Here is an 18,816-nt window from a genome sequence, read left to right as displayed (position 1 = left end):
GAGTCTGCGAAATCACAGCTTTGGTAGTTTTACTACCCAAGTCTGACAAAATTTCAGCTCTGGCAAGTGAACCTTGTCCGAGTCTGCGAAAGGCTTCAGCTGGCTAATTGAAGTGCTTTCGATTGTCTAACCCGACCATTTCTTACGTAAAAACAAAATTTCCTTTATATTTTCTACTATTTAACGTATTTCAGGACAAATATCACTCCCGATAACGTATAAATCCGCAAAAAGTACAATACACACATGTATGCATGCATACGTCATTGTAACCTCGAAGAATTCATGAGATTTTGAAAGAATTAATTGTATTTTATTCATAACAGTTTTCCTTTGAATCTAACTAATGTTGGCGAGACTCTTGTTGCAACTTAATGGTAATATTGGTGTAGACTCGAATTTATACACCGCGTTCTTGTCGTGCTCCCGTGTTGAAAACCCAAACAAAATCTTGAGAGCAAATTGAGAATCGAGGCAAGACCAAGATGAGAGCAAGTTTGGTATTGCTTTTTCGCCTTTCACTACTTTATACGTGTGTTTCGAGCCATGAGCATTTAACAAGAATAAAATAAATAATAATTCAGCTACAAGTAATTTTTTTTTCATACGAATAACCAAAAAAAAACCCCGTGCTCTTCATAATCAAAACGACTCTAATTCTGTTTTAATCGTATAATTCTGACACATTTACTATAATATAAATAAAGTGGGGTCGAATAAAATTAACAAATGCAATGGAAGAAAAACGGACATGCACAGCGATACTTGAATCGATGTTTCTGCGTACATAATATAAGATCGAGCTTTTACGCCCTGTTTCACGCCGCTACTTGTTGATATGCAATTTTCGTACAACTAACGTTCAAGATACGCATGTCAATGTCTTGAATTTATTATTTTCCAAAACAAATGGTTATTGTTTATTACTGCTTCGTCTAGTTTAAGTCCGAGTGGAGACTTGTCAGTACCATAAATGTCAAAGAAAGCAACCGGGGGCATTTCGTAGCCTTCTCTGTGTATATGAGTCAGTTCACGTCAAACCGAACACTTTCCGCACACTATGTTCTTCAAATTCGACACAATTTTTTAGATAGCTTATAACCGTGATCTGAATGTATCTGACTATTATTTGAATTTTTTTATCTTCAATAGTTTTAAAGTTGGAAAGGGTAGAGTTTTGTGAAAAATGAGTAAAAAACGGAAACACGCGGACATTCAAACGGTCACATCTTTGGTTTTATCCATCCTACATACTTGGTCTTATGCTCGTTCTGAAGGTCATGAAACATATTTCATATGTGATTTTTGCAATTTTGCTATAACTACAATGGCCATTTGTTATGTACAATTATATCTTTCAAATTCAATTTTCAAGGAGAAAACACATTTTTAAAATTTTGATAAAATATAAGCATCTTTCTAGTTAAATTTCCTAAGAGATATGTGAGTTTTAAGATGAAACTCGAATAAAAAGCATTTTCAAACGGTCACTGATCAAGAAAAATACAGCGCTCGCCATGACCGCGCAACGCGATTAGGCGTCTCTCACGAGGAAATGACTTCAGGTAACAGGTTATCAAACATTTTCGAATTTTTTTCGAAATACCCAGTATTCTCAAATTGAGGTTTCACATATTTTCATCATAATGAACCCAGGTAGAGAGTTTTTGTGTAGCCATTGATCAGTCTAAAACTTGTAATAGATTTTGAATTGCATAGATTTTGCTGTATGAGTGTTCTGTGAAACCGGCTATCTCTTATTCCCACCGTTTTTCTACGTAGTTATATAACTGAGCCATCTTTCAATGCCTCTTCGCCATAATCCCCAGTTACATTTTTAAACAAAGAGCCTTCCGCCGTCCATACAGAAATTTTCTTACCCCTCTCAGCCCATTCCTTCAGAATCTTCAAACATCGTTTGAGTAACACTTGCTTAATGATTTGAAAGTTCTGGATCCATAATTTCTCAAGTATGTCGCAATTCATATGCCACGGGAATATAATAACTATGATTACGAATTTAACCTGTTTCAATTAGAAAAGCATAGCAAGAAGTTTTCAAAAAACTTGAAACCTGTACTGCACAGCATGTTACGTAAATTGAAGACGGAAGACATGACTTTATCTGCAGACAAAAAATTGTGCGGCTACTGCGGATTAAGAGTTTTGAAAATACCTGAAATCATAAGTAAAACTATTGACAGGTTAACAAATACTGACAATCCGTAAGCTGGTTCAAATGCAGAAGTATGTTCGACGGAGTGTAAAGAGGATTCAACGCCAAGTAAGAGAACTGTCGATGATGCAGGATTGAACATTAGTCTGCTTGGATTTGGTGCATCACCTATCTGTAAAAGAAAATTGTGTAACAAAAACTCTCCCTGGCAAAAATTCCTGAAGTTACAGGAAACACTGGCCTCGAAAATATTTCATATCAAAGGTGAAATTTAATCGGAGGATGAATCAAAGGAAGTTTATAAAGTAATAAAGTAAAAAAAAAATAATACGTAGTAAAGACAATAAAAATAGCTTTTCGTTTTACTGATGACCGAAGCAAGATAATTCGAATCTTGACCATGTTTACTCATAGTCGTTCAAAAAAATTGAGAGTGAGAACTTCAGTGCTTCTAACCATATGATACCAATAGCCAAAAAGACAGCAGAAAAGTTCCGGATTTAATCAACCCCGAATTTTATGATTGAAAAAAGGTAGACGAACTTACCGACAATTGCGTGGTCAATTTCTATACGCCCGATTATATGAGCCACGTGATGGCAGGGAAAAAGAATTATATTTCTGTCAAAGAGTACAATGAAAAAGTGTAAAAACTAGAATGGTTGATTTTAACTAACTGAAAAGAATGGATGTTCCAAGAAAACTATTTAGATCTGAGGGTCGGCTTCTCCAAATTTTTTGAATTCAGAACAAAATACTGCGTACTACTTAGAGCCAGTGAACCCCACTCAGCTTATGTCTGTGCAATTCACGAAAATGTGAAATTGATATTAGACTGTGCAAGGATAGCACATATAACAGCGGACGCAATGCAGCCTATTTTTAATTATAGACTGTTTAGCAGGGATAATAACCAGCCCTTCAACGACCAAATACCATTAAGAAGAATGTGCAAACTGCAACCCTTGTTCAAATCAAAATTCATCGATATTGTGATATACAAGCGGTGGATATGGGTTAGTTGCACAAACCTGGGAAGGATTCGAACCCCAGTGTCAGAGTATTCAGATAAACTCATAATTCAATCGAAAATATTGGTCACGCATGCATTCGTTGTTAAGCAACAGTCTACGTATTTTTTGAAAGTGAAGAAGCAATTGAAAGAGGGGAATATTCAGTAGAGAGTAATTTTTCCTGTCATTACGCATTCGTAATTGACGACGCGATGCAGAGCATCCATTGGCATAACGAAAAAATTACGCTACACCCATTCGTTGTCTACTAAATACAGCTCTAGTTTTCAATGATTCGTCCCGCTTGGAGCAATCGATGACGACGAGGGGAGCGTAGTTTATGCTTTCACGCGCAACAGCAAAGGTTAGGCTTCTTTGTTACAGTAGGCCATTTGAACCCGGACTTACATATTATAAAAACGGGGCAATCTACGTGTGATGTATGCGAAACAATACCTCACGAATGGAGGCCCAGCTTGTCGATGGGTCGCCGATCTGTAGCGGGAGTGTAGACGGAGCGCATGTGCGCCTCAGTTACCCACTGGTAGTCGAGTCGTACGCATTAGCACTTTTTAAGAGTCAATGAATTAGTCATGATTACTTCAAACACCGAGTTATTCATTTCATCCACCTCACCCTAATATATAACACTACGAATTGCCGCTTAAGAGAAAAATGGGTCTTCTGTGTGAAATGAGGAACGTTCAGCCAAATAAGAAACACAAAGCAAAGAAACGTTAAGAGGATATATTTGCAAGATGTTATCGTTTGAAGTCTCGAGACTGACTGTTATTACAATCATATCGGTTGACCGAGCAACCGTACAATAGACAGATTAAGCATTTGACGACTGCTAAGCTGTATAAGGGGTGTCAACACAACTTCGTTTCACTACCCCCCCTTTCAAAAAAAGTCGACCCGACTCGTATGATTTAAAATAACTGTAGAATAGCGTGTAGAAAATAGCGTATTGATTATTGAAAACATCAAGATTGAAATTTCCGTAGGGATAACACTGTGATTTGAGGAAGAATTTCACTTCTCTGATTCTGCAATTATCAAATTCGTTGGCATTTTTCTTTGGATCGTTCTAACTTGCAACTCGGAATCACAGAATGACGTATCTCGACTTCTTCAGCTGTGTCAATGTCTTGACCGCCTACACATGTGCATCGTTGACAGCAGCGACGCATACACGTACGTTTCGGAAGAATGAACACTCGTGGATATAGCCGGATCCTTGGCGACGTAGTTGAGCAGCTGAATTTTTGGTTTATTGGCAAGTTTTATGTAAGGTAGCAGTCACTCGATTTTGTTAAGGGTAATTTAAAAATTTTCCACCGGCGGGGTCTAAATCACAGCATCCAAATCGGTGTTGGAACGTGTGAGAATCAACTCATGTAGAGCATTAACGATGATTCGACAATAATCCTCGGCCGATCCCAATACATAATTGATCAATTTCTTAGCTACCACCGCAGTCACACCATCATATTTCGCAACTTTCACATGGATGTGTGGAGACCCTTTACTAGGCAGTAGACACAAGTCTTGATGTTCAATAACGATATGGATTTTATCGTTAGGTTATGAGTGGAGATAAAAATTTGTGCACAGACCCCCAGGTATCGGACTCAAAATCACTTCAGACAATCAATATGATATAAACAGTGAACGATCGTGTTACATTGTTTATCCGTAGCAGGCAAACGATGCTGTTCCCTTGAATGTTCTGCACAGTATTTCACAAACTACCGTTGAGGATTTTACGGAAATTTTTCAATCATATTTTTTTACATCCCCGAATGATATCAATCAGCTGTGTATGAACGACGAGAAAAACAGTGGGCTTATAAATGATATGTTAGAGTGCATTCGGAATCTTAATGTTCGACTGTTAGCACTGGAAGTATCCAATCACAATTCTAATCGCGCGGGTGGAGGGACGGAAATTGAACCAATAGAGAAAAGTTGTTTTTGATTCATTTGAAAAGTTTTTGATGCATTTATTTTATGCATATAATCTGTTATAGACATCCGCAGAGAATAGGAGGTATCGAGTGAAATTTTCGATTCACTTAATCCAGTTTGACGTGGATTGTTTCATATCACTCACAATTCGAAAACCTCAATGATCTGGACAATATACTGATAATTGGGTAGTCACTCTAAAAATATTCATCTACCAGCTTTGAGCATGAAAATTCTCCTAAGGTTTCCACTTCACTAAGGCCTCAATTTTGCAGGCGGATATTGTGATTACGCGATTTTGGTATTTGAAATAGCTCGGAATCTTATTTTGAACCAAAGTTTTGTTGCGATGTATTTTTTACTCACTCATTTTATGGGCAGTCAGAACATCGACGGATACCCTAGCAAACACGCCAAAATAATAAAACTAATTTAAATAGTAGAATAAATCGTTAAAGTGAGAAATGCGAGAATTACAAGAACAACAGACAGGGTACAAATGTTGGGCGCCAGGCACCAACTGGTTTTGTCGCTCGTTGCATACACCATTTTTTGTCATGATTGCATCAAAAACAGCGTCAGCTGTGTGTTAGACCTAACCTCAACGGCATGCTTTGAGTGCGCATGTTTAGCGATACACAACGCTTCGTACAAAGTGCGTATGCGTAGCGATGCACATTACTTTGTACGATTTAGTCTGTACAACAGCACCAACGTACAACTATTTGGAATATACGATATGGTGTGTTCTAACGGTCGAAGTAAAGCATTTGCAACAAATTCATATTATTTTTCTACGTACTCTGGTTCATGTCTCGGACCCGAAAGTAAAAGGATAAATATTCTGGCTTTTAAATTCACGGACACTGATCACGTATGATTGAGTGTAATGTTTACGTGAAGAAAATCGTGACGCGTCCGCACTGCCGTATTACCACGCGTAGCCTCGTGCTGATATGTATGAGCTGGCCGTCGGAATCCCGAGACGCGCATGGCCTAGCTACCGTATATTCGTAATTAGCACGACCGTGCAAGGCGTGCGCAATGTTTTACTGAATTCTGGCTTCGTTTTACGATGTCCAATGCGCATATGTATTAATAATAATTGACGCTTAACAACGATCCACAATCTTGTAGGATGATTAAATGATGAGTATACGCAATTGTCCACAGGAGTCTCTACTATCTGTCAATCATGCAATGAATATCTAATGAGGAATATCTTTGTGATATCAGCTTAGGCTATATAAATGGCCTAATAATTACCGAATTTGCAATACAGAAAACACTGCCTGAAATTTCATGTAATTGTCTGCTCTGATCTTTGCTGTGTAAGTAATTAAAGGCTTGGTCCGAAATTGTGCACTGACATACTGACACTAGCTCTGATATAATGAATAAGAACGCAAGACCTATTTATAAAGAAAATACAGAGAATGAAGAAAATAAAGAACATAAACGAAGTAAATAAAAAATAAAGAAAACAAAGCAAACAAATTGAATACAGGAGTACAGAAAATGATTAATTAGTTTTCGACTAATTGACGAAAAGAACACTTTGCCATAGAAATTGATTTAAGCTCAACTAAATGAACCTTGGAATTAAACTTTTGTCACAATATTCCGAGTTATTAATTAATGTGGTCACTTCAAATATTTGAGAGGGGATTTTTTCACTAGATCGACTTTTCGCGGCGGCCACCATGACACGTGGTAGGACCGCGATCATCCCGCATACCGGTACCTGCCCGCCTTCCCGCTGCCCCTGACACCTTTAATCTCTGTCCTCTAGCACCCGGGCGGAGGACCCAGCTAATCCCACATTTCCAGAAGAAGCGCAGACGCTAGTCTCCCGCGAACTAACTTTCTTCTACTCATACACTTTCTCTATCCTACTCCCCACTGCACCACTCGCTCACTACAACCATCTGTTATAAAAAGTAGAGATGGTGGTCCATGACATGCGTGAATAAAAAGTAATATTACATAAACATAGTAGTTACACAAACACAGTTACCCATGGTAGCTACAATACAACAATTTAATGGATGTCTCCAATAACGGTCTCTGAAATTGAGGTCCAAGTAAATTATGTCCTTTATATTTGATTAAGGTTGGTTGAATTGTCAAAAATTTCGTTTCACGTTGTTTCTTAGGACTTGAAGGTGATCGACTTCGGCCAGCTTGACTTTATGAAGACTCTAGAACAAGCTATTCAATTTGGGGACCCAATTCTGCTTCAAAATGTTGGAGAAATCTTGGATCCAGCTTTGAATCCCATTCTTCAAAAAGCTTTCATCAAATCAGGTTTGATATTACCCGAATACTGATTTGTGATAAATAATTAATTCTATTGATTGATTTCCAACGGTATTAGTTAATCAAAGTCCCAAGTTTAACTATATATTCGATTTCTAATTTCGGGGTTAACAATAAGATTCGGTGAAAGAAATCACGCGCGGTAAGTGTGCCCGTGGCTTGTGGCTTATTTGAAGCCACCCGTGAGGGTTGCTATGCAGAATTGACTAATGAAGACAGACCACACTGATTGCCTCGTATCGATTTTATCTCATCTTCCTAGGTTTACGGGATATATTTACAAGGATGCGGCAGCTTCAATATACCATGTAAGAAATATTCTACAAAAAACTTGAGAGAAAATGTTTAAAAAGGCGGCACGTTTCTGTGTACCGCGAAATACATTTATTTCTTCTCGTTTTCGAATACCAATCAGCACACTTCGGTTTTCCATTTTTTACATTATTTCCAGTGATAAAGACCGTTCTGTCTCGCTCTTTCCCTCTAAGGCGCACTGTAGTTTTCAGTATCTGTATGAATTCTGTAATCGATGATTATCAACGGACGCTCTCTTTTCTGTTTTTCGAGTATGTACAGGATCTATCCTCTGGATCGCGGTTGGTAGTCGATCAGCCTTCAGCAAGCTAATACGAACCGACGTTCAGTTACATATCGCTTGTTCTTGTATCTCAGGGTTTCAAATCAACATTCTTTCATCCGTATTCGACTTACGTTCCATTAATCTTTTGTATTGTATTGAATGCAGTATATACATTTTATTTTGCACATACTAATAAACAGACCAAACATCGGATATTCGGGCTTCTCCCGTTAGAATTTACGTAATTACATGTTATCAGAAGTATCGCGTGGCGCTCACAGATGGATCATTTCACTAAGAATGACTTATTCTCTTTTACTTAAATATTATATTCAATAAACTTACTTCTAAACTTGATCTTATTTCTTTTTAACTCATTATATTATATATATGCGAGTGTGTCATTTTAGGGCGATATTTTTTTATTTTGTTTTGCTCATCACCCGACAAGTCTTTAGGTCGCATCTAAAAACAAATCCTCGCGCAAAGGGAGCGCTGTCAAAAAATATTTAGAGGAAAATATTTAATGTCATTGAAGTTTTTCCATTTGATTAACATGGGAAAATTTTTTTTTCACTATTATTGGTTCTCCCAAGTCTGATTAAATCGTACGGTATTTTCCCTACGGGTTTTTGTAGGAAATCGAATTTTCTACAAAAAACGTCTCTTGACTTTTGTCTGTAAAATCAACGGCTTGCGAGTAATTGATGTGCAAACCTAATTTTATATTTGGCTAGCTTCGATTCGCTCATGTTTCAACTGGTGAAATATCGTCAAAGGAATCACTCGACAAATGTCACAAAAAATCTGATCACGTTTAATTGGATTTTGGTAATTATCATGAAAAGATTTGAAAAAAAATTAGTTCATATGTAAAGCAAATAACTTTACAGATTTTGTTACGCCGAATAAATAATAATCTAACAGCTGAAGTTAGTTATTCATCAATCCTACGACAACATTTATTCTTATCGACGTTTCTTCATAAAAAGTTATCGAAAAATTAGTTATTTTTATAAAATCATTATTTGACAACTCTAATACACATATTTCCGTAGAAAATTAGGTTTGCACATCAATTATTCGTAAGTCGTTTTTTGTAGAGAATTCGATTTCCTATAAAACCCTATAGGGAAAATACCGTATGATTTAATCAGACTTGAGAGAACCAATAATAGTAAAAAAAAAATTTTCCCATGTTAATCAAATGGGAAACCTTCAATGCCGTTGAGCTACCTCTAAATATTTTTTGACAGCGCTCCCTTGGAGCGAGGATTTGTTTTTGTATGCAAACTAAAGACTTTTCGGGTGATGAACAAAAAAAAATGAAAATATCGCCCTAAAACGACACATCTTGTATATGTATATATTGTGACGTGAATTTTTCCGGCTCCTCGGTCACTCGGAGAAAATGACCAAGAACTTACCGCGTGCACAATAAATCGGCGTCCGCAAGGTATCCTAGGCCTAAAACAATATCGCGAAATTCGTTGGGCACTTGGCGTGATCAACACGTCTCGAAATCGGTAATGCGATATACCGCGACCATCTACTCGATAGCTCAGTACCGCGGAGAGAGAAGGGGAAATTTTTGGGTAGAAAGAGATACGACACACGTACGCCAGTAGTGTATACATTAGAGTTCGAAATCGAAGATGACGACGCTCCCCCCTAGCTCTCCCCCCCCCCCGCAGCTCACCTATCGTCCCACGGCCCTCTCCCCCTAGCTTTCCCCTAAACCCACGGCACTACCCGCCTAGCTCTCCCCTAAGTCCGCGGCGTTCATCCCTCACTCCCCCGCCCCTTTGATCAATTTCGCGGTTTGCCGCAGGATGACTATTTTCACGTTTATTCTCCTCACACACGCACGCACGTACGCACACACGCACGGACGCACACACACACACACACACGCACACACACACACACACACACACACACACACACACACACACACACACACACACACACACACACACACACACACACACACACACACACACACGCACGCACACGCGCACACACACACGCACGCACACACACACACACACAAAATAATTCCCGTCGAGACTTGTTTTCCGCCGAACGTCATAAACGTAGGTATTCGAGGCAATGTTCTGGGCCCCGATTTTTTATACCTGCACCGCCTACTACCTGCTTTTCGTTGACGGATTTCCATTACATGCTTGGGAAACTATACATTGCTACTTTACTCATAGCATTTGTGCAGATTTTTATACTTAGGTGTGCACCCATCATAGGCGGCGGTGGGTTCGCGAAGAGAGGGAGAGGAAGAGGATGAAAACCTGTTCCAACACGCTTTTAGGAAAGATGCAGCTGTGGAACCGGGTCACTTCAAACGAGCAATAAACCAAAAAAATTTAGGGATGGTGGGAGGGGGACTGCGGACCCCGTCGTCTTTGACGTCATTTTTTTACATGTATTGCATCATCTCTGCAGAGCCGGGAAAGCGATAGAACCGAAAAATTTGAGGATGGCGGGTCGGGTAAAGGGTGGACCCAGTCGTCTCTGACGTCATTTTTCCCTCCGATATGCGAAGAACGCAGTGCGCATCGCATCTCTGACGTCATTTTTCCCTCCGAGATGCGCAGAACGTAGTGCGCACCGCATCTCTGACGTCATTTTTCCCTCCGATATGCGCAGAACGCAGTGCGCACCGTCCCCAAATTCTTGCGATCTATCAGCCTATATATAAGCTCAACGCATCCGATGCAGACTCGTCACTCTTACACGATACGTGCAAGTGAAAACTTCTGAATATCTTCACCATCCGCGTCAAAGTCATGTTCGTCGAAGCGTATATGGGACTTGCAGAGCAGATGAAGGGGACGTACAATTTGCTGAGAGAGCAACCACTCAGATGAGAGAATGACGCTGTCATCAATCATTGGACTGATATTGGAATTGCGAATATCCAAGTTCTATGTGATATTTCTATGCAACGAGGAACGACTGTTGGTGCGAACATACGGATATAACATACGATTACACTCCTACAATCTTGGGTGACGAAGATCAGGCAGTTGCAGCAGCGCACGGTGGTGACGGGTGGAAATATCGGTACTCCTGCGGGTGTACAGTGGGACGACGTGGATAGTGCTTTTGCCAGCCGAATCCGAAAAGGGGTTATTACAAATCTCCGTCATAGGAATTTGGGCGCCTTCCTGAACGATGTGCAGCGCGTCGTCACCGAGAAGTTGGAGCTGGTACTGCGCGAGGAGGGAAATGTGGAGGTTAACCTCATATTATCGTGCAAATTCGAAAATGCCAAGCACGAAGAGATCTCCACCGAAGTTAAGAGCTTCAACACATCCAACGTGGCGATTCTTCTGCCGTCGAGCGATATAAATGGCTGGTTTACACGTGCACGTGGTGATCTGCTATCAAAGGCGGAAGATTTCGAACAACGCGATTCCGGCTGGAGCATGATTGAGATCCACAACATCGCTGTAAACATCAACCGCTATCAACCTTTCGCCGCGGAGGCTTCAACATTCATCGAGCTGCCCTTGGACATTCAACGGAAGAGAGCGGTGGTGAACGTGAGGAACGAGGACAAAAGATGCCTTCTCTGGTCCGTCACAGCAGCCCTCCACCCAGTCGACACCAACACCGATGGGATTCACAACTAACGTCGCTATATTTCCGAGTTGGGCTGTGCGGGTATCAAATTGCCTGCTACTCTACATGATGTGAAAAAGCATGAGAGATTGAATAATTTGCGAATCAACGTATATGGAATAGAATCTCAAACTTTTTCGCATCATGCAAAATCAAATAAAAGCGTCATCGTGCCAATTTATTTGAGTAAAAATTTGCATAGCGTAAACATTGACATGATCCATCTTCTAATGGTTGAGAGTAATCCGGAAGACGATATGACTGGTGAGTTTGCACCGAGATTCCACTTTGCTTGGATTAAAGATCTTTCCCGATTGGTGAGCAAACAATTGTTTGATCATAATGGTCAACTGTTTTTATGTGACAGATGCTTGTGTCACTTTAGCGTGAAACACGCCTACGACAATCATCGACAAGATTGTATTATGCTAAATAAAGTACGCATGGAATTTCTCAAATGTGAAGATTTATTACTTTCCAATTTTCAAAACAAAGGCACCGTTCCGTTTGTCGTATACGTCGATCTCAAATGTATATTAATCCGCGAACCTGTAGATGAATTTGAAACTCGTAAGACTTGTGAAATTCAAAAGCATGTCCCGCACAGTGTGGGGTACTACATATATTGCGCGTACGATAAGACATTATCGGAGTTCCACGGTAAACGCGGTGTTGATTGCATAGATTGGTTGATGAAACAACTTGAAGATTTATCGATTCAAGTAGAGTCACGCATCAAAAACATAATTCCGATGAAGGCTCCTACCCAAGTGCAACGCGATCGTCACATGCGCGCAAAGAATTGTTATATTCGTGAAAAACCGTTTACCCCTGAGGAGAAAAAGTGTTACGATCACTGTCACTTCACGGGTAAATATCGTGGTGCTGCTCATAATCGGTGTAATTTGAATTTTAGAGAGTCGCACACAATTCCAATAGTTTTCCACAATTTGTCCGGTTACGATTCTCACTTTTCAATAAAATCCCTCGCGTCAACTTTCCCCGGTAAAATTACACTGCTACCCATAAATAAGGAAAAATATAAATCCTTCACGAAACGCGTCGATGGAGCAATGATGCACTTGAGATTCATCGATTCGTTTCGATTTATGGCTAGCAGCATCGATAAACTTTCCACATATTTGACCGATACCGATAAACGCATAACACGTAAATTTCATAATAACCCGACTCAGTTCAGTTTGATGACCCGCAAAGGCGTTTTTCCCTATGAATACGTCGATTGTTGGAGGAAACTCGATGAAACGCGATTACTTGTAAAGACGCATTTCCACTCTCATCTAACCAATTCAAATATTAGGGACGCCGATTACGAGCCCGCGAAAACTGTTTGGGTGTAATTCTACTTAGAGTCCTTGGGGGGCTATTCAGATTTATATTTAAGGACCGACGTTCTTTTGCTTGCCGATATTTTCGAAAATTTCCGCGCTAGCTGCTTCAAAACATACGATTTGGATCCGTTGCACTATTACACTTAGGCAACCCTTGACACGTTTGCTCACTTTGATAATTTTGATATGTTTCGTTTTTGTCCTTGTAGTGTATCGTAGTACGTATGAGAGCGGCACGCGGAGCGAACAAGCTGTCATGTATAATACACACACAGCTAAGTTGGTATGATGAGTGATGGAGTATGTGTGTGCGTATGTGTGTGTCGGAGCACGCCGTGCTCCGATATAGAAGAGACTCACTCTTGTGCTAGTTGCGCTATCGCACGCCACGGCTTAGGCAAATCTATCGAGTATTCCTTTGTACAAACCACGCATGTGTAATACTTCTATTAACATAATAAACCATTATATCTTTATCATTTAACCTAAGTGTTCCACTCATTAATCGTATTAGTTGAATACATCACAATTGGCGACGAGGATGTCTGATATTGGAAAACGCGCGTGCAAGTGATAAGAAAGTGCACGAAAACAGGTTGTACAAAAGAACAAACGGTGCGCAATACAGAGTCAAAGGAAAAAAAAAAAAAAAACCGAATGCATGTGCAGGCTTACGAGGCACACATATAACGAAAACCTTGAGGTTAAGAATAAAGTCTTCATCACGTTTAAGTGTGAATGCAGTGAACAAGATAATACTCATAAGTGACTTAACCCTTAAATGAGTGATAACAAGGATACAGAAGAGAAAAAGAAAGTTGGATGGGTATATAATTTAAACGCGGAACAATTAAAAAACGAGTTAAAGACACGTGGCATCCCATACAACGACACCGAATTGTTCGAGAATCTCCGAAAAAAGGTGGTAGCTATCGTCAAGGAAGAAATTTTGGCGGCAAGCGCGAAACAGCCTACAACCACGAACGCGGAAATAGAATCGAATAAGACCACGAATCAAAACAATCAACAAGACGATACATCGGGTGACGACGCGTCTTTCTTTTCGGAGTCCGACTCTGATACAGACAGCAACATGTCGAATAACCAGGCAAGGTTAGAGTTTTGTTTGGATACAAGTGACTGGGAAATATTCGTAGAACGCTTAGATATTCGAATTAGTACGAAGAAAATAAAAGAAGAAGACAAGGCGGGAGAGTTACTCTCGCGTCTCGACGACGACGCATATAAACTAATAAAAAGCTTATGCGCGCCGGAAAAAGCAGCAAGTAAAAGCTACGCGGATTTAGTTGAAATGATGACAAATCATCTTACGCCGAAGCCTTCCGAGTTGATGGAAAGATGCACTTTCAACCAAGCCAAGCAGAACATCAACGAATCAGTAGCCGAATTCGCGGCAAGGCTAAAGAAATTAGCGCTAAATTGCGAATTTAGCGACCTGCAAACCTCACTGCGAGATCAGTACGTCGTTGGAATGCGCGATGATACAACGCGAGTTGAACTGTTTAAAACGAGTAAACTCACGTTTGACGCTGCATTAAAAGAAGCAATCGCAAGAGAAGCAGCGGTGAAAAACGCGTCAAGTGTAGCAAACACGCTCGAAAAGAGAAACACACAACGAGATATGTTTGCATTGAAGCAAGAAAGCAAGACGGCGAACCCATATAACAGCAGAAGGCCACCAAGCAAGCCGCATTTTGGAGCAGACAAAAGAGACGATACCCAAAATCATAACAGGCCGGACATCAAGTGTTGGTGCTGTGGCGGTCGCAATCACGTGCGCGCCAAATGCCACCATAAATATGAATGCTGCGGCTACTGCAAAGGGAAGGGGCATTTAGAGAAGGTATGCCTCAAGAAGCACGGAACAACGAGGGGCGGCGTAAACAAGCTGGTAGGGGACGACGGTGAACTACCGGAGGAGGAGGAGGAAGAGGAGCCGTCGCACACCAACGAGTTCTTCTGCCTCAAGACCGACGACAAGAGTATGTATGCGAGTGTGAGTATGGGCAATGAAAGCGCGCGCGCCGAGCCGATGTACGTAAATGTTACAATCAACGGTAAAGAAATAAATATGGAAATTGACACGGGCACGTACGCGACCGTGATTTCAGAAACCGAAAAAGAAAAATATTTTCGTGACGAGGTATTAACGGAAACAAATGTCAAATTGCATACATACGACAATAAAGTCTTACACGCGTCGGGCCTAATAAAAAACTTAAAAGCTGAATTCAATGGGAAGAAATGCACATTATATTGTTATGTGCTGCCAGGCAATGGTCCAATTTTGATTGGCAGGCAATGGCTTGCAGCGTTTGGATGCTGGCCATTAGCAATACAAAAGGAAAATACAAACACCGCGATAAATAAAATAAAAATAGATGAGATAGATAAGCATTTTTTTGAAAAATACAGTAATCTTTTTGATGAGCAACCAGGTTTATATAATAAAAGTAAAACTAAGATTTATTTAAAGGAAGATGCAAGGCCGATCGCAATGAAATGCAGAACCGTCGCGCATGCATTAAAACCATTGATTGAACAAGAATTAAAAAGATTAGTTTCATTGGGAAATTTAGAGCCGGTTGAGATTAGCGAGTGGGCGACGCCTATTGTCCCTACGTTTAAAAGCAACGGCAACTTAAGAATATGTGGAGATTTTAAGATTACATTAAATCCCAACATAATCATTGACAAATACCCGTTACACTCTATAGATGATATTTTCGCATGTATGCAAGGCGGTCGCTACTTTACGGAACTCGATATGTTTCATTGCTATATGCAATTTCCAGTGCATGAAGATTGTTTAGACCTACTTACAATTGTAACACACAGAGGCTTGTTTAGATATAAGAAAATTCCCGAAGGGGTATCACCGGCACCTGCAGACGTGCAGAAAAAAATGGACGAATGTTTAAGGGGGATCGACGGCGTAATAGCGTATATAGACAACATTTATATAATGGGTCGCACAGTTGAGGAAAACATTGAAAGAACCAAAAATGTATGTGAACGTTTGATAGAAAGTGGATTAAAGTTAAATAAAAAATGTAAATTTTTAAAAGAGAGCATTGAAGTACTTGGCTTTGTCATTGACAAAGATGGCTTACACAAAGCGAAATCAAAAGTAGAAGCGATGGTTAACGCGCCGCAACCAAGTAACTTCAAGGAATTAAACTCATTCTTAGGATTAATAAATTTTTACGCGCGGTTCTTGAAGGATAGATCGAATCACTTGAAACCATTATACGATTGCGCAAATGCGAGTGAATTTAAATGGAACGAAAGCTGTAACAAAGCATTCGCATGGGTGAAAAACGAATTGATATCGCCGCGAGTACTAGCTAATTATGATCCTAATGAACAAGTAGTGTTGGCGTGTGACGCGTCAGCATACGGCTTATCAGCGATTTTATCGCATAAATATAAGGACGGTACGGAAAGACCGATTGCATACGCGTCGAAAAAAATCGCAAAGAAAGAATTAAACAGAACAATCCCTGATAAAGAAGCAATGGCGATCGTGTTCGGATTTAAACGATTTTTTCAATTCGTATTCGGTAAAGAAATCCTATTGCGAACTGATAATCAGCCGCTACAACTAATACTAGGACCGAGAAAAGGGATACCTGCAACCGCGAATGCCAGATTGCAACGCTATGCGTATTATTTGTCGGGTTTCCGTTATAAAATTGAATACATTAAATCAAAAGCAAACGCAAATTGCGACGCGTTATCGCGGTTACCTATAAAAGACGAAACAGAAATTCCGGAAGAGAGCTTTTCGCCGGTTTATTTCCTAGAAAATAGCATAGACCTAATGGATGGGAAAACGCTTGCGTACGAAAGCAAGTTAGACAAAACAATTAACAACATAATTAAATTTACAATAAACGGTTGGCCAAATGTCAAAGATTTAAGCGAAGATGAAAAACTATATTTTAATAAACGGGTAGAATTAAGCACGGATAAAGAATGCTTGTTTTGGGGATTGCGAGCGATTATCCCAGAGTCGATGCGCACGCGAGTACTAAAAGAACTACACGCATCTCACATGGGAATTGTGAAAATCAAAATGCTCGCGCGATCATACGTGTGGTGGCCAGGAATTGATAAGAATATTGAAGATTTTGTAAATAACTGCACAACGTGTTTGATTGAACAAAAAAAACCGCAACAAACACCGTTGACTACATGGCCCTGGCCTGACCGCGTATGGCATCGTTTGCATTTAGATTTCTTAGGACCTTTTTATGGTGACATGTATCTAGTTATAATCGATGCGTATTCAAAGTGGCCAGAAGTAATAAACTTCAAAAATAATACCACAGCTATTAAACTAATAAATGTACTAAAAAGCATATTCGCTAAATACGGGTTACCACTGCATATGGTAACAGACGGGGGACCGCAATTCCGAGCAGATATATTCTTAGATTTTCTACGGAGCAATGGAGTTAACCATAGTTTTGCACCGCCGTATCACCCAGCGACGAACGGCGCGGCAGAAAATTTCGTTGGCACTTTTAAAAATAAAGTCACGAAAATCATCAAGGGGGGAGAGACGCCAGAATCGGCTGTAAACTTATTCTTATTCGATTATAGAAACATAGCACATTGTACTACAGGGAAAAGCCCTGCACAACTCATGTATAACAGAGACTTGCGCACTCGTTTTGACCTTCTGAGAACCAATGTAGCAGCGCACGTAGAGAAAAAACAGCGAGCGCAAATAATGGCGAAACCGGGTACAAGACAAAATGATGTGATTGTGGGAGACACCGTATTGTTTGATAACCATCGCGTTCGAGGTGAGAAAAGAGTAACTGGAGAAGTAATAAAAAAAGTATCTCCGTCTACATATGTTATTAGAGACTCTGATCATGCGTTAGCTAAGAGACACATCGACCAAATTGTTAAACAAAAGAAAAGTAATGTACCAATGCGTCGGTCTCCACGTCTAAACGAATCTTAAAAAAAGCGGAAAGTGTAGTGTATCGTAGTACGTATGAGAGCGGCACGCGGAGCGAACAAGCTGTCATGTATAATACACACACAGCTAAGTTGGTATGATGAGTGATGGAGTATGTGTGTGCGTATGTGTGTGTCGGAGCACGCCGTGCTCCGATATAGAAGAGACTCACTCTTGTGCTAGTTGCGCTATCGCACGCCACGGCTTAGGCAAATCTATCGAGTATTCCTTTGTACAAACCACGCATGTGTAATACTTCTATTAACATAATAAACCATTATATCTTTATCATTTAACCTAAGTGTTCCACTCATTAATCGTATTAGTTGAATACATCACAGTCCTCATCCATGCTGCTAATGTGTACAGTTTCACATGGATCTATCGTATTGCTGAAGAAATGTCTCTGTTTGATGAAGGGTTGTCCTTACAACAACTCTATGCCCACAATTCCATCCTACGGGTAGTTTATTGTGGGGGGTGGCGGTACAGCTATCAAGGTATGGCGTCTGTTTGTCCAGATATCAGTTGCATATTGCCGTCTTGCCAACTCAACGTCTATTTTTCAGTACAATGGGACTAACTTTATGTTTTGTACTACGTATTAAACAGTGGGGAAGGGTCAACTCTTGGTATGCTTTTAGACCTTTCCTATAATCGTTAAACGCGATGCTATTTATCGTTGAATTTTTACATCCTTGACACGCTTACCCACTTCAACACCGTTGTCACATTTTTGTTTCATCCCCATCCGCGGCGGGGGAAAG

At 40.1% G+C, this 18,816-nt stretch overlaps 1 protein-coding gene across 1 annotated transcript in view; it reads left to right on the top strand.

Moving 5' to 3' along the window:
• The window catches only part of LOC124308425 (dynein axonemal heavy chain 2), a 618,723-nt gene that overhangs the window by 545,011 nt on the left and 54,896 nt on the right, over positions 1–18,816 (top strand). Inside the window, exon 40 of the mRNA XM_046771133.1 lies at positions 7,317–7,467. Within this exon, the coding sequence (XP_046627089.1) occupies positions 7,317–7,467 (151 nt within the window). The remainder of the gene's footprint in view (positions 1–7,316; positions 7,468–18,816) is intronic.

The sequence above is a fragment of the Neodiprion virginianus genome, chromosome 7 (genome assembly GCF_021901495.1).
Source record: "Neodiprion virginianus isolate iyNeoVirg1 chromosome 7, iyNeoVirg1.1, whole genome shotgun sequence".
Taxonomy (NCBI): Eukaryota; Metazoa; Arthropoda; class Insecta; order Hymenoptera; family Diprionidae; genus Neodiprion; species Neodiprion virginianus.
This window is presented reverse-complemented; position numbering and strand designations above follow the sequence as displayed.